The 17934-nt window shown below is 34.4% G+C and overlaps 1 protein-coding gene across 48 annotated transcripts in view; it reads left to right on the forward strand.

Annotated features, from left to right (window-relative positions):
• Rims2 (regulating synaptic membrane exocytosis 2) overlaps positions 1 to 17934 on the forward strand; it is a 472086-nt gene that overhangs the window by 225010 nt on the left and 229142 nt on the right. For 28 of the 48 annotated variants that reach the window (XM_028879262.2, XM_028879269.2, XM_028879270.2 and 25 more), the window contains 2 exons: positions 13109 to 13317; positions 14923 to 15042. In XM_028879262.2, the coding sequence (XP_028735095.1) occupies positions 13109 to 13317; positions 14923 to 15042 (329 nt within the window). Of the gene's footprint in view, positions 1 to 3719; positions 3780 to 12905; positions 12974 to 13108; positions 13318 to 14922; positions 15043 to 17934 lie in introns of all 48 variants that reach the window. The other 20 variants (XM_028879266.2, XM_037197762.1, XM_028879272.2 and 17 more) reach the window with 2 other exon arrangements.

A 17934-nucleotide genomic window follows, 5' to 3' on the forward strand; every position in this document is an offset into this window, starting at 1 on the left:
ATTCTTTAGAAATTTAAGTGACTGCACTTTGTTCTATCATAAGAATATATTATGAACTAAATATTTGTTTGAGGTATAGAAATTTTTTCTAAATGCTATCTATGTAAGTAATACTGCCATGGTCTTCTTTATGCATACTTTTTTGCCTACATATCTGAGTGTGTGTGTGTGTGAATTTTGGGTTTTATATTCATATTTTAGAGTTGCTTTCCAGAAAAGTTCTTAACATCTTCTGTGCTAATTTCACATGTGCTTGAACTTTTTATTTCACAGCATCAAATTTTTGTCTACTGAATAGGCCACAAAAATATCACATCTCATTATCTGAATTTCATCTTATTTTATTGTGATATGAGTCACCTGTTCATCCCTTCATTCTTCCTGTCCACTTCCTTCTGGATATTTACTAGTTTTCTCTTATTAATTTATAAGACTTGGTTTGAGAATTGGGATTTTTGTCTAATTATCTATTATTTGTTAAATTTATTCCTTGTTGGATGCTTGTCTATTAATTTCCTTTGATCATCTGGAGATAGCATGCTTAGTACAGCTGCAGTTGAGTTTTCTTTGTTTATATTTTTCCATTATGCCTGTCCTTAGACACTCTTTTTTCATCTCCAAATCTATTAAATAATTATATATATATATATATATATATATATATATATATATATATATATATATACACTCTTTTAAATTAGTTTTTTTAACCATTAAAATTTCCCCCTGGCATTTATTTTGATATATGGTGAAGTATATTAGATTGATGAGTATCTAACATGAATTCTTCATGCCAAATTCTGCTTCTCCTTCCTTCCAGTTCTGTCATAACGGTTAGTAGATAGTCCTTTTCTCTTTTAGAATCATCAGTAGTAATAAGCAGAGGAATCCAGGAAGTCATATAAAATTATGTAATATAAAATTAATATAGTGATTTTTACTCTGAAACATAAGTAATTAATTAGAAAATACAAATCAAAAGTAGTTCTTATCTAAAATTAAACCAGAAAAAATGTAATTAAAAATAATTATCAAGACATGATGGTATTTGCAGGAAATACAATAAAATTTTCCTCATAACAAAGGAAGATAAGAATAGAGGTTCTTTCCTATTACTGTCTAGGAAGACTAAACACTACAATGAACTGTCTCCACGGTGTCACGAGGTTAGCAATAGCTCAGTCTCCGTTGGGTCCTTACATTGCCCTGTTCTATAACGCTAACAGCTGCAGAACAATAGCTAGAATTGTGAGGGAGAAGTCACTTCACCAGATCCCAACAAAGTAACAGTTATTGCAAGTGTGGCTGGATAGGAAATTTGACAGATCAGTATATTTTATGTAGTATATTAAAAAGTCTTGAATAATAATATCTAAAAGCACTACTGTACAAAAGAGGACATAAAATTTTAAACAAATGGATCAGGGAAATGCACATACAATTGAAAATTAAGTTAGCCTTATTTCATAATTATTACTTTCAGTTGTGAGCTGTGAGAAAATTGAGTTAATAGAAATGTAACTTCTAAAAGAGAACTGTAGGTCTCAATCAGTTTTATTAAATCTGTATAGACATTTTAGTTTCCTGAAGATATAGTCTTTAAGTACACTTAATAATGGTGGTTTTCCGCATTTGGTAGGGTATATATTATGATACTAATAGATCAAAAGCTGATAGTTATTTTTGGTGGTTTGGTTTCTCTACCATCTGGTAGATAATTTACTTATCCTTTGCTAAAATAATGCCTTCATCTATGGAACAAGAATATATTTTAACAAAACTCACAGAGGTGCTTCATTGTTAATGCCTGGAAGAATTCTATTTGATAGCACGTAGGGTTATCTGGTCCATCGGTTCTAAAATAATGACATTAAAAACTCTCATAAATTAACTATGTGTTTGTTATACATTCATACATGATGCTATTAGGCACAAGTTCACCATGTGTTATATACTGGAAGAAACTTCCTATCATTCACATCTGTGCTCTCTTCTAAACTGAGCTCCAAGGACCGACTCTTGTACAGGGTCCTACTTATTGCCTACCTAATAATTTGTTTTACAAAGCACTGTTTCTGCTAATAGGCACAATCATCCTTTCATGTTTAGTGGAAGAAATGGAAACAATGCAGTTTTCCCTGTTGAATAGTTCTTCACTGGTAGAGTAGTGAGAAGAAACGGTAGCTCAACCCCTGCCAGTTGAGAGTAGGAGTTTCTGAGAAGAGGCTTGGATCCTGTCTTCACATTGCATCATTGTGGTAACATTGTTTAGTTGTGAAAAGGTATCAGATGTAGAAGTAAGCAATTTATAAACATAATTCATAGTCATCCTTGGTGGTTAACTAGTGCATGGCATTTCCCCCTAATAATTAAAAGAATTTATTAGCAGCCTCTGAATATGCTTTTTTCTTAGGAATTTTTGTGGCAATATATTCTGATGAGGATCAGTGGGACTTTCCTTTTCTTTTGTCACCCTAGGCTGAACAATTCCAAGAAAGTTGTTTTACATCATAGCTAGCTTTTCCATTGTCTTTGTTTTTCTGTTCCTTCTCATTTTTTAAAAAATATATCAACTCGCAGATCTTTGCAAGGCATATTTGGGCCAACTAGTATACTTTAAAGGTTTTTTTAATCTAATAATGTATATGTAGCATAGACTCATGTCATTGCAGAAAGCTTCTTCTGTCCACGCATTAGTATGTGTCTACAACACAGAAGATATTCCTGCTGTTTTAATGGTAAAGGTTCATCTTTCAGTTCAAAACAAACTTTGATTTTGATTTTTTTTAAACTTGCTTTCCTATTGGCTGGTCTTATTTTTTTCTTCTAGACTTTATTTATAGAGTGATATTTTGATATTAATTCACTACTTAGGTTAGATTAGACCATATTAATTACATAGAATTTCAGTCATAAGTAGCCTCAATGTCATTTTGCTTATCATGTTTTGTTAAGTGACACTAATAGCCTATCAGTGAGTTTTTTATTATTTGTTTAAAAGGTTTTGAAAAGGTTGTTTAAGAGAAAATGCATTCCTTGCTCAGTCTCAGAGTTCAATCTTGGGTGTGGTATTCACTGAGCACACAATCTTGTTCTGCTTTTTAAAACCCTCTAGGTTGGGGCTGGAGCGATGCTCAGTGGCTCCTGCAGAGGACCTGAGTCAGTTCTCATCACCCATGTGGTGGTTTACAGCCATTTGTAAATCCAGTTCTGATTTATCTGATGCCCCTTTCTGGCCTTTGCTGGCACCAGGCACACACGTGGTGCATATACATATGTTCAGGCAAGACAGCCATGTACATAAAATAAAATAAAGAAATCTAAAACACTTAGGTCTAAGTCCTTATCTATAAATCTGTGAAGCATAATAATAGCATTTTTTTTTGTAATTGGTTACTGAAGAAATCAAATAAAACTATACAAACACACAAATGACAATTAGCAAGTACCAGGTATTCTGATCACTTTTAGATTGCTTATTTAATGTTCTGTAGTAGTCAAGAATTCTACAAGATGATTCTCCAGCATTTTGAATGAAAATGTAATTGTGGTTATGTGGATTGTGTTGATTTCACCTCTTACAGGATCTGCCCCGTGTTAAGCCTCCTCATTGCTGTTTAAGAAGGATACACTGTTTTTTAATTGGTGAGGTATACTTTTGAGATATAATTCAATGCCTCAGTAAATGTAAAGCATCTATTTCTCATTTTTCTGCCAAGAACTTTTTCCGTGCCTATTATTTAGAAGGTGTTGGATTGGACCCAGTGGAGAATGTAGAGGTAAATAGCATTCTTTCTCACCTCAAGAAATTAAGAATAAAATTACTAGATACATAGACTTCAGAAGAGTCATTGCTTCTATACGCTGACTTTTTTCCATGCACCATTTGTCTTATAACACTTATTTTTTAATTCAATGTGATATACTTACCTCTAGAATGTTAAGTTAATTAATTATCTACCCTATTTGTGTTCATCTAGGCAATCACAAACTGATTCAGATAAATCTCTAATGCTGATGCCATAGTGTCTCTGAATTTAACTATTTAGTGTTATTCTCAAAGTTTGGAATGTTTTTGGTAAACTTTGTAATGTACCTTTTGCTTTGTTATTTTTATTTCCCTTTTTAGACATCACCATCGATAGTTGGGCCTAGATAATCATGTTTATGAGATTGTGTGTGCACAGCAGTGTGTTTCACAGCATCCCCAGCCCTGGCCTCCTACGTGCCAATAACACTCCAGTCTACTTGTGACGACCATAAAGATGTCTAGACAATGCCAGTCATCCTTTATGGAAAGAATCCTCACCTTTGTCCCCATCCCCTTTCCTGTCTCTCCACTTCCCTTCTTCTTCTCCTTATGGAGATGTTCACATCTAATAAATATTTTTTTTAATTAAAAAAGTGGAGCAGAGCAGAAAATATCAGACTAATTCAGAGATAAGGATAGTGGTTCTGTAACACTTTTGTTATATGTGTTTGTGTACATGTGTGCATGCATATGTGTAGGCATTCTGTAGTCTAACAATGTAAAATACATAATCATCCCTTGATTCTGCAAGGAATTATTCTAGGACCCCCCCCATCAGATCTTACTATGCAAATGTTTAAGTCCTTTATCTAAAGTGCCAGCATTTGCATATAACGTGTGTACACCATCCTGTATCTCTTACATCTTAAAACATACAATGGATATGTATGCACATAATATTAACATACAATGGATATGTATACACATAATGTTGTACTGTTTTATGGTGAATAATGACAAGGACATATGCCAGTATGCGCTCATAGCAGGCACAGTCAGAAGTATTTTCAATCTTGGATGTTTGTTTATGGGATTGGAGTCTTCAGATACAGAGGGCTGTTTCATGCCGTGGATCACTGTCAAGCTACCTTCCCCTCTGTTACAACTCTGTGACTCACTCACTGCCCGAGTTCTAGCACTCTCATGTAGACCTAGAATCAGATTTGGGAGTGGTGTTTGACTGCTAATTGATGAATTGTAGATACTATGCTTTTCTTTTTTAAATTCAGTTTAATTACAATGTGGCATACTTCTGACTTCATAATACAGTTCTATTGTGAGCCATTTTCCTAACTGCATAGGGATGCCCTTTGGAAGCACTGACATTCAGTGTGGACTGGTTTAGCCTCCTTTGCTTTCCAGGGCTTAATTCTACTCACTTTTAGATGGTTGTTAAAGGCCTTTTTTGGTTTACTTGGAAAATTTTTGGAAAAAATTGGGTTAGAAAATTCAAGAATTCATGCTTATGGTAGTTTCCTAAGCCATAAATTGTAAAATGCTTCTTTTAATTATTAGGTTTTTTTTAAAGTAGGCAAAATATACTTAACCTTTTTTTAAAAACTAGTGTTAATAAAGTTGGAAAGATGATACATTCTGTAGACAAGGCCCCCTTTCAGAAAGAAGCAAGTGTTTTTAAACATGAAAGTCCAGTTCGGAAAATGTTAGCTTTATATCAGCCCGGTTTTGATGTCACTATCAATTGTGACATTTGTCCTTGTGTATAATCTTACATTTCTTGTAGTCTTCAGTGGATCAACTGTATGTGTTAGCAAAACACAGGCTACTGAAAGGTTAGTATATATTAATAAATTGAAGAAAATGTTAATTTATGATACTTGAGATATTTAAACAAGTAAAGCATTCTAGACCATGTGGCCTCAAAGCTATTTGTGGAAGTTCTAATAATGAGACTTTTCCTTTTCTGGATAGCTATTTTCTAAAGACTTATGCAAAAGAAATACTTTTTAAAAATCAAAGATTTATTGCCATGTGTATTAATTTTGTTGGCAAGTAATTTTATGCTAAGTACCTTTATCAGTTGTAATATTGATCCTGGACTTTCACTTTTGAATAAATAGAACTCAGTCATACTGAAGCTACATAGATATAACTAATTATGCTGTACTTTTTTTTATTAGGCAGCATCATGAAACCTCGGTATCATGTTTTTTAAAAGTACATGTGAAATCAAGGACAGGCACCTATTATGAAACTTCCTTTTTTTTTTTTTTTGATTTTCAAGACAGGTTTCACTGTGTTGCCCTGGCTCTCCTGAATCTCACTCTAGACCAGGCTGGCCTCAAACTCACAGAAATCTGCATGCTCTTGCCTCTGGAGTGCTGGGATTAAAGGCATGAGCCACAACCACTTGACATGAAACTTCTTTTAAAATGTTATTTTATGAGTATTTTTGTTTTTTGCCTCCATGTATAGCTGTGCAAAACATTCATGTACGGTGGATGCAGAAACCAGAAAAGGGCATGGTTTCTTTGGAACTGGAGATATAGTGAGTTTTGAGCACCATGTGGGTGTTGGGAATCAAATTCAAGTCCTCTGGAAGAGTAGCTAGTGCTCTTTAACTGCTGAGGCATCATTCCTGCCCCCAAGATATACTTCTTGACATCAAGTGTTTGTCATCATTACATGGTAGCATTTCTTGCATTGTAATGACGTCTAACACAGAGCCACTGTTCTTAGGTATTGATCACAATTCCTAAAGGCTGCTTACAGGTCCTTTCCCTCTGGCTATCCATCATAGCTACTTAGTAAGGTGCAAAGAGATTATCTACAAACAAGGTGAAGAGCAACTGGATGATGCAGAGTGCTATCTTGCCTCCCTAGGAGCAAATCCCAGGTCCCATAAAAAGAGGAAGACCATGACATAGGGAATATGGAAGCCACCTTATATTCTTCTGAACACATTCTAGTAGCCTGGGAGCAATACCATGGAGTGTATTTAGAAAACAATTGCCCTATGTAGCCTCTCCTGTAGAGAACTGTTTATTATTGGGTTTATGTGGGAATACCCCTATGTGACAAATTGACCTACAGAAAAGTTTCAGCATCAATTCTCAGAATCCTGCATCTGGGAGACTTCATCAGAGGAGTCTGTGTTTCAGTTAATTATGTTGAAACCATGTTGTGTGATCCTCTCAGCAAAGCACAAGGATCCTAACTCTGCACTCAAGAAATCTATTTTAATTATATTCAGTTTGGAGTTTTCCAATGCTATTTTACCTGGGACTCTGCAAATTAATGAAGCCATTAGCATTTTGCAGAAGCTGTGTTGAATGGAACATATGTTAGGAAATTGCAGCATTTATCTTTAGAAATTGAAGAGAATAAATGACCAATGTGAGAAGCAGGAGGGAAAATAGGACATGCTTACTTTTATTCATAAGGGAGATGATAATACCATCAACTTTGATATAACTATAATTTGCAAAGAATCTTTATGATTATTACTTTATTTCAACCTTTCAGTAGTCTGCAGGATATGACAGTTAATCTCCTTTCAAATAAATGAGAAATTGAGACCCATTGTAGTGAGTAACTTGCCAAATCACAAAACGAAGGAAGGATGGAATCATGTCAATAATTTAACATAAGTGTTCCAGCTGCAAGTATGAAACGTGTCATCGTATGCTGCAATTTCTTTAAAATTATTATGTTAAAATTATGATGTTGAAGAATGCCTTAGTTCACCACTAAAGTTTAAAACTTTCATAAACCTAATGAAAAACAATTATATAATGTTTTGGATAAGCTCTTGCCTAAATTTAAAATACAAATAGACAATTGGCTCAGTTTGTATTAAAAGAATCTTATTTTAAGATCTGAATCTTTTGATTACTTATAGCCAGATCACCGTATTTAATTATTTCATTTTACACTAACGGAATAACTGCCTGTCAGACTGAGTTGGAGCTGATGTGTTTTCTGTATAGCTTCCTAGTTGAGACATCTACAGCTTCTTGACAACACTCTTCAGCAAACACCTCCAGGAATGGGGTGATGGCTGTCCAAACGGCAGCAAGACCTTGGCTTAGCTTTACATTGAAGTGATGACTGATCTGTAGGAAGTTGCTAGCATAGAACAGTGAGAGCATATGTGCCCTTCACTAGTTTCCTCCAACATTTACAACTTGTGTTCAGAGGAAGAAACAGACAGTAAAGCAATGTGTGTCTATACTGCTTTCCTCCTTTTTCTGTCGGGGATATATCCCAAGAGCCCCAGTGCTTCCTGTATCCACAGACAGTCTGTGACGCTACATTATACCATTCATCATCATATGCATATTGATAGTTTAATGTGTAAATTTAGCAAAACAAGAGATTAGTAACTATAACAGCTAATAATAAAACATATTAACAATATTCTGTAATGAAGTCTCTCTCCTTGGCCACAGACAAGGTAGTAGATAGAATATGGAGACTAAAAGGTAACTTACTTCTTGGGTGGAACAGACTAAGACAATACCCTGATTAGTCCCATGACTCATAACAGAAATGTAAAACTTAAGGATTTTTTTTTATTTTCAGAATTGTCCATTAACAATTTTGGACTATGGTTGATTGTCTTACAGTGATCATTGTGATGCTGTCTCTAGAGAGACATCACTTTAAGCAAATCTTTCTTACATGTGCCAATCACTAAGAAGACCTCAAAAAGTCACATAAATATTATTTCATTCATAAAACATCCCTCTAATGACATTTTGAGATTTTTTTCCCATTTAGCATTAATGCATTTGAACACATTCTAAATGTCAATAGTTTTTCCTATTCAATAATCTCCCCTTACCTTCAGTTAATTTTTTAGGCAGCATCTGTGATGTCTGTATGTCCCTTTGTTTAGCTGTTATGTATTGTAGAATGTTTTGGTTATTTCAGCTTTGGAGCTATATAAATAAAGAAATTGTTTTTGACTTTTTTTCTATTTATAAAGCAGTTCGCTTTCATTGTTAAGTACCTTAGCTTTAGATTTTATGTTGTATTTTACGTTGGTCAAGTTTCTGTCTATTCATCATTCCCTGAATCTTTAAAAAATATTTTCAGTATCAATAGATAAATTGATAGGATCATTTGATTTTCTTCAATTTGTATAAATGATGAATTATATTGAATTTGAGATATCTACTCGGTGTTCCAGAAACAAACTTCATTTGGTTATGGATTATTTCTTCCTTGCTAAATTTTATTTATGAATATTTTAAGTATTTCCTTGGTCATGCTTAGATTTATTATTTTCACTTTCTTTTATGTTTGCCATTGGCTCCTCCCTCCGTCCCTCCCTCCCTCTCTCCGTCCCTCCCTCCTTTCTTTCTTTTATCTTCCTTTCATTTTTTTGGTTTCTTTTTTATCTTTCTTGTATTCCCTTGAGTTGTTTGAACACTTTTTGATTTTTCTATTTTTCCTTTCATAATTTTTTTATTGATTGCTCTAGATAATGTAATATGTTTCATGTGTACCTTTTACCTACTACCAGCTTGTATAGTTACCCATTTACAGGTAAATAGAGAAACCTTTTGCTCTTGTACTTAGTTATCTCCCCCTCTTAAATATTCCTTGTTCATGTGTTGAAAACCAAAAATTAGGCATTGTATACTTTGCACTTCAGCTATCTTAAATAATTTAGAAAACTCGGGAGAACAAAATTCTGTTCTATCTATCCATGTTTTGTCTTGCCATGTTTCCCATTCCCTTTGCTATTTCCAGGCTCCTTGTCACTCCCTGTTTCTGTGTCCTCAGCTGCTCTTCTAGAGTAGTTCTGCCTGTGAAAAACTCACTTAGCCTTCTTTTCTCTCACAGTGTTCTTCATTCTTGAAAGATAATTTCATTATCTTTAGAATCTAGGTTTTTTTTTTTCTCATCCCTTGTACCCCACCAAGTTCCGCAACATTTTATGTCAGTCAGTGTAATTCTTTCCCTCCTTTTTATAAAAGTGTATGTGTGTGTATGTGTGTGTGTGTGTGTGTGTGTGTGTGTGTATTATAATAGTTTTTATTTTTATTTTTTAGTTTGGTTAGACTATATCTTTGTATGGATTTTTGTGTTCTAATTTAAAGACATTTTGAACCTGTAGGCTTACAATTTTACAGTATAGGAAATTTTCAACTCCTAACTTTTAATACTTTTTCAGCTTATTTTTTCTCATTCTATAATGAGAATGAATATCTTTTATTACCATCTCTCAGGTCTTTGAATATTTGTTCACCTTCTATAATTCTTTAGTCTATTTCCATTTTCCATATTGAGTAACTTTTTTCCCATTCTACACTCCAAGGCATGTAGTCATTGCTCTGTCCTCTCTGCATTGCGGAGGAGCCCATCATCTGGCTTTGGTATATTTCAGGCAGTTTTCAGTTATACATTTTCCAGTTGGTTATTTTCTGTCTTTTAACAGTTCTTGCTCTAGATCCATGAATATGTTTTTATATCATTACTAAATGACATTTTATTATATTAGTTTTGCCCTTTGAAGTCATACAAGAGTTATTATTAAATAGTGACTGCTAATGTCTACATACCATTATTTGTGATAGTTTAAGATATTTTTTCCATGTGTTTGATGATCATTACTTTATTTAATTCTCAAAATGGCACTAGATTTTACTCCTTTAACAAATGCTATTCAATACCAGGTGTATGATACTCTTATACCTTTTATTTTTCATTAATAGGAGGAATATTTACTTTGGTTTCAAACATTTTAAAGTACTAAACTACATTATTTACAGAGTACAGGCCACATTTCTGACCTTTGTGTAGTCTGAAATCAGGAGAGGATGAGAGATTGTGAACTGAATGAATTCTCTTTCATTTAAATCACCCAGACTTTTTATTTATAGGTGTTATATTATTTATCTCCTTTAACTGAGAAACACATAATGCTTACTTATGGAACTATAGTATGTTTTGAGAAGGCAGCAGATTTTCTAAGATATAAATACTTTGAGACTCCTGGGTCATCCCAAGCAGGGATATAAATATATAGTGGATTGGTCACCTCCATCTATTGGTGTGAACTACTGGAATTCTAATTTTTTAATCTGTGTGATAAAGTTGTTTAAAAAGCACCTTTCTGGTCCATGTGTAAAGAATGAAGTTCTTTCTATACATTTTATTTTGTGTGTATTAGAACATACAGTTTAATTTGTTTTCATAAACAAACATTTAAAGATTGTTTCTGGTCTCTGGGCTGCATTTGTCTGTGTACCAGGATTGCTGTGAATGTGGACCAACACATGTGTAGACTACAGTATCACATTACTGTGACATTAGACACGTCTACATGAGATCCTAATTGCTTGGGAGTCTTGTTAAAACAGATTGCTAGGCCCCACCAATTCTTTTTGATTCTCTGGATCTAGAGCGTGCCCAGTGCATGCATTTCTGACATGTTTTCAGACTCTCTTGTTGCTACTTTAGGGATTTTAAATATCTTTAATACTTGATCCAGGCCAATCATTGTTTAATAACCTCTATGATACAGTTTTAAAAATCATTTTGCTTTTATGAAATATGAATTTTATAATCATTGTCCATCCTGTAATTTTGTCATCTCACAATTGTCTTTTTCTTTTCGGTTGCTTTGACTAGAAATCTGAATGTTAACCTTGACTATTCAGTCTTTCTTGATACTGGAAATTCTCAGTTCTTTTTTCTTGGGGTAGCTCTTGTCATTACTTTTGTGCAGGTTATACTCACCTTTATCTTTCCCAGAGATTATTGAAAACACCTTTCAATTTTAGTTTCTCCTAACCCGATCTCTTTATAGAATTTAGATCTAGCTTTTTAAAGCCTAGGTCAGATTTTGTCTTGTTTCACTCAAGGTTTGAAAATGGTAGCCTTTAATGGACATGAAAGGGTTCCTCTAAGCTGTGCTGTGGTGCATCACCATTCTTGCATAGCCCTCTCTTCTCCTTCATTCCTTTCGTTGAAGGATGCTGATACCCACTCCCCATTTTGCTTTTTTATTTTTACAGCATGGTGTTATTACTTCTTACTGGAATGTTCTCTCTTTTCCTTTCCTTATGTGTATCTCTTTATTTGTCCACTAAGTCACATCTTTCAGTTCCCATGTTAAAAATAGTTACTTTAGGTGTGTTTGGTGAGTTCACATTTTCCCCTAGTATTTTGTTCTCTCCTGTGACACACTCATCTGTTGTGTCTCTCCACACTGTTGCAAACATCTGTCATTGTGTTACCACTGCTCTAGAACTTAGTACAATATAGAACTTAGTACAATATAGAACAAATGGAAGGTATTCTGTAAACATTTTTAAATGAATGAAAATACTAACAGTGTATAAAATATGTGTATATATGTATGTATATTGAAAAGAAGTCCCTTTTGAAGTAATAAATAAACACACTATGTTTGGGAAATAGATTTTTATCAGAAGTTACCATCATGTGATTTGTCTGTCAAAACTGTAACCATGTAATTTCTCAAAAAGATAAATGTTTAATGTAATATTAAGTAAGTCATGTTATATAAGTAAAATTTATGATTTCACTTTTCCTTTCTACTGATAGATATAGAAGGAAACTTTTAAAATCATTTTCACAGAAAATTTGTTGTGTAACTATTTTTTAACACTTAAAATGTTGAGTTTTCATCATTTTAAAGATTATCATATGTCATTTCCAGTAACAATACTTAATTATTTGGATTAAAATAGTATTATTGCTGAGCCACTGTGTAATTTACACACATTCAGCGGTCTTGAGAAAAACTCATGACTTGATACCAGCATGCCAAAATAAATGAACTCAAAACCAGACTTTGTCAATCAGCTTATCCAATAGTCTTTGTTTCTACTTTTGCTTATTGGTAGCAAAAGTATTCCATTTTTAAGGAATTATTGCAAGACTTTTGTTCTGTAGACCTTTTTGACAACAAAAGCCCTATATTTTGCATTTTGTGAGTTCTATTTGGAATCAGAGCTTTTTCCTGGTATCTAATGAGTAATGCAGATAGAGTTCTTGAAAGCAATTAGGATCCCACAGTTTAAAATGTTTATAATTTCTCTATCTGTCCTTTTCCATTGTCTCCTTTATTGCGCTCTTGTCTGCCCGGCTCTCGCAGGAGACATGGATTACAACTGGTTGGACCATGCGTCTTGGCATAGCAGTGAGGCCTCCCCAATGTCTTTGGTGAGACATGTGGAGCCTTGCTATTTAATTTCCGTTATCATTTCACTTTTCCTTTTTTATTTACACCTTTGCATGTTTTCTTTTTTTGTATCTTTTTTTTTTTTTTTTTTGTTTTGTTTTATCTCACACTTGTAGGGGACAGTCAAAAGGGAAAAAGAAAAACTAGTGAGCAGGGAGTTTGGTCGGATTCTAACACCAGGTCTGGGAGACAAAGGAAAATGATGTACTGTGGTGGCCACTCTTTGGAAGAGGATTTGGAATGGTCTGAGCCTCAGATTAAGGACTCTGGGGTAGATACCTGTAGTAGCACCACTCTTAACGAGGAGCAGAGCCATGGTGAGAAGGTACTGCCTCTAGCCTGCTCATCTGGTCTTCCTTCGTTTGCTCTCTGTCACTCATTAAATCAGGACATAATGAAAAGACAGGGCATTTCAAGGGTCAATGTAGCATTTCTTAAGGTGCAGAAAAGAAAAACAAAACAACTGAATGACTAAGTCAAAAAGCCTTTTGCTTGTGTTGCTGTTTTCCTTGATCGACAGCATACCAAAATCTACGTAAATGAAAATAAAACTTAGGAACAAAGAAATGTTTTGTGTGCAGTCGAATGAGAGAACTTTGAAATGTTATAAACAATAAATATTTTTGGATTGGCTTGTTTTAACGTTCACATGTATTTTCCTCGGGATGAAAATCAAATTATCGCTAGTCTGAATCCCAGGCAAAAGGGAGATAATCGGGCGTGTTTGCACAGACAAAGTTGTTTTTCTTTTTTCCCTTCCGCTGTCTCTGTCCTTTGGTTCTGTCATCATGGCGTTCTGATTAGTGTTGATTAGTGTTAGATTCATTGCCATCTGCTTTGATAGTTATTATTTTATTTGCTTTTAGCAGAGCAAAAAAAAATGTAATCTTTCGCCATATAGATGTGATTGCCTGGCATTTGTCTTTTTGCCTGCTAAGTTTTGCATGGAGTTAGGCATGCTACTTTTAGGTGTCCATGGAATTATATGATTACACAAATCATTTACTTTGTTTCTTAGCATTATTATTAATAATGAAATGGTTCATCAGTTACAAGGTCACAAGAAAGAAACAAGCGGGTAATATGATTGTTATGTAACAATAATTGTCTTTGAATTATCTATTAAAAGAAATTTACTGAATCGATTAAAATGTCTAAAACAATAAGTAAACTGTTTGCCTGCAGTTGTGGTGCCCATGTCCTTAATGTCAGCGTCGCAGAAGCTCAGCTGAGGGAAATCATAACATTTAGAGACCAACAGAGGCCACATAGCAATATCAAGGCCAACCCAAGCTACATAGTGAGTTCAAGGCAAGGTTGGGTTATGTAGCAAAACGCCATTTAAAAAAAAATCAGTGAGTTTTTGTGAAGTGAGAGACGTATTCTGTTTATCTTTGAGTAGATCCTGTTTCTTTCATGTTCATTCAATTGGACAGGTATTGGGAATTCATGTAGTTTTTATGTTAATTATGAATTTCGATTTCACGTTTTAATGTTTTCCCTTTTAACTATTACTAAGATAGAGTATTTCAAAAATTTCCAAAAGTGTTTGAAGAAGAAATTGTCATTTTTTTTTTTTACTGAAGTCAATTAAGTAGATTTTTATTGTATCTTTTCTGCCTGTGAGGTTGAATTAATCTTCAGCAAGTTGAGTTAGCATATATTTTTAAAAAAATTTCAGAGCTATTATCCTTTAGTATATTGTGGTAGATGATAACTGAGAGTTTTCTATAATTGGATTTAAAAAACCCTTGCATTCATAAAAGTGGGGTTATAAAAAGAATATTTTAAGAGCTTAAGTCAGTAATTTGGAATGTAAACTGGTTTGTGTAATCATAATACTTTAGAATTCTCATGTTTAGAGATACTGTACAATCATGGTAATTTGACATAAAATTAATTTTTCTTATTTGTTGATGTTGTATGTCAGCACCCTGTGACCTGGCAGCCATCCAAAGATGGAGATCGCCTGATTGGTCGTATTTTATTAAATAAGCGTTTGAAAGACGGGAGTGTGCCTCGAGATACAGGAGCAATGCTGGGTTTAAAGGTATGTAATGAACTGTATGGGATTTGGCTCCATGTTACTTTACAGATCTATCAATAAAACAAATAGAGCTCTTTCTACCTGTGCCGATTTAGGGGCTATCTTATTTCCATTTTCAAGAATTCTAAAATACTGTCCTCCATTCCTGTAAACTCATTTTCCAAGTATTTTTAACAAGTTTCTGGGCTGAATGGATAATCAGGAGGTAAAGTGATTGCTTGGTGAGTACGAGGCCCTGATTCCTATTCCAGAACCCACATGCGGAAGCCAGGCATGGTTTTCCTACCCAAGAACCCACGTGCAGAAGCCAGGCATGGTGGCACATCCTGGTAATCCTGAAGCTGAGGAGGCAGAGATGGGCAGATTTCTTGTCCTTCCTGCTTTGCCAGCCCGATCTGCTCATCAAATTCCGGGTGGGTGGTGAAGAAGGACACTAAAGGTTGTCCTCTGGTCTTCCTGCAAATGCACACACATCCGTGCACACTCATATGCATCTACACCCGCAAACAGACAAACACATCATTCATACTGTACACATGTGTACCTGCAGACACACAAACATCTATGCACACTCATACACATACATGCACACCTGCAAACATAGACAACTCTATGCATACTGTACACAGGTACACCTGAAAACACACACATGCATCCAGGCACGCTCATACACATGTAAACCTGTAAACACATATCCAGGCACACACATGCACATGCACATATGCAAACTCAAACTTATCTATGCACACTTATATATATGTACACTTGCAGACATACGCACACATCTATGCACATTTATACACATGCACACCTGCAAATACACACATTTTATGCATACTCATACACATGTTCACCTGCAAACACACAAACGTCCAAGAACACATATACACATGTACACCTGCAAACACACAAACGTCCAAGCACACACATACACATGTACACCTGTAAACACACACACATCCAAGCATACACATACACATGTTCACCTGAAAACACACACACACATCCAAGCACACATATACACATATACACATGTACACCTGCAAGCACACACACATACATGTGCACTCAGTTATTTTCTGATAGTCCATAATAGTAGTTTTACATACATTTTTAAAAGACATTCATAATAACCTGGTTAAAAAAAGTTTGAATCCTAAACACAATAGATATACTTGAGCTTAGACTGGTTATCTTGGCTATAACTATGTCAGTATTAAAGTAAGAGCTTTAATTTTTATTATGCAAATTTGAAAATATAATATGTATTAAATCAAAATGTATTTTTTGTTGATGTAGTAATTTTTTTTATGTCTAGATGTGTATGTTTTATGGAAAACTGGTTAGGATTGGTTTGGGGTGTCAGGGTCAAATAAAGCCCTGAGGCATGCTAGTTAATCACTCTGCAGCTGAGTTATATCAACCCTCAAATATACCATATGAAATCTGGACACCCCTAAATAATTGTGTCAGGTGACAAATGTATCGATCTCTATATTTGAACAGGAAAGTCATAGAACACTATTTGGCAAATAAGAAAATAGCGCTCTTTTAGCTTTTGTATATCTAATATTCCTAATGAAAAACCGAAATCAAAAAGAATAAATGTTTCAGAGTTAAGCCATTGCTACAGAAATTGTACTCTAGAAAATAGTAAGTGGTAGGATAAAAAATGTTGGTGTTGTGAGATGGGACGGTTGGTGTGTTTGACACTTACCTCTCATCTTAGTCAGTACTCATAGAGGTCTCCTAGTTTTCCATGGTTGTGGAGAGAAGGTGATGGTGGTGGTGATAGGATTTCAATTCAGAATGTCTGTGCTAAAGCAGTGTTTATAGAGATTAGGAAGGCTTGGATTTGATTTCAGTTAGAGGAGTTACTCTTATTGTTTTTAATGGAGGAGAAGGTTTATTGTAGATATGAGGGAGAGCACAGTCAGAGGTGGAGACATCTGGGAGAGTCCAGAGAGAACATGACCCTGAGCCAGAGAGGGGAAGAAGACGTGAAGATCCAGGACACTGAGAGGCGAGGACTGTGAGGGCAGACAAAAGCACGTAGTAGTTCCTCTTTACACAACCCTGGAAAAGTCAACTTCTCATGGCATCAGATATGTCTCCACAGTGGGGAGTGTAGCGTGTCCTGTGAGTTGTTCAGATAAAATAAAGCAGTAAACAGTATTTAGTACAATGTCTGGTATGGTGTCTGAATTTTATAATAACCACCACTGACAGTATAATTATACTAATAATCACAGTGCTACTGTTGTTAAATTTTCTTGAGCAACAAGTATTTTCGTGAAGATGTGAAGCTACAAGAAACTTATGTCTAACCTTCAGAGTTAAACATAGTATTAATTAGTACTGACTGAACTGTAACTGAGTATAACTCACTGTAATTGGGGGATATATGCATGGAATAAGATAGGGTAGCTCAGAACCATTTAATTGCGGTAACCTTTCACTCACCTGTAAGAGAACAAACTGATTGACTCTAGTTAGTGAAGTTAGTCTCTGTCGTTGGCGTCACCTGCTTTGAAATTGATGTGCCCTGCTTGAATAGTGGCTAGCCAGAATCAAAGCGTTAGTTTCATAAGAGTATGGTATTTTACAGCGATTTTTACAGCATTCCTAATGCATGTTTCCAATATATATTTCATTTTCTAAAATAAATATTTTAATAGAAATTAAAAGATAGAAAAATTGGGCTTCAATTAATCTAAAGTTTATTTTATTTCTGATGAAGTTAGTTAAATTTTATAATTTTCTCAAGAAAGATCTATTGTCATTATGGATATTATCAATATAACTAAAATATTATTAGTGAAAATGTAGTATTTTAATTTTTGTATTAGAATGTTTAAAATTTATACCTAAAGTGTTTATATAATTAAAAAGTAC

Source organism: Peromyscus leucopus, chromosome 20 (assembly GCF_004664715.2).
Source record: "Peromyscus leucopus breed LL Stock chromosome 20, UCI_PerLeu_2.1, whole genome shotgun sequence".
Taxonomy (NCBI): domain Eukaryota; kingdom Metazoa; phylum Chordata; class Mammalia; order Rodentia; family Cricetidae; genus Peromyscus; species Peromyscus leucopus.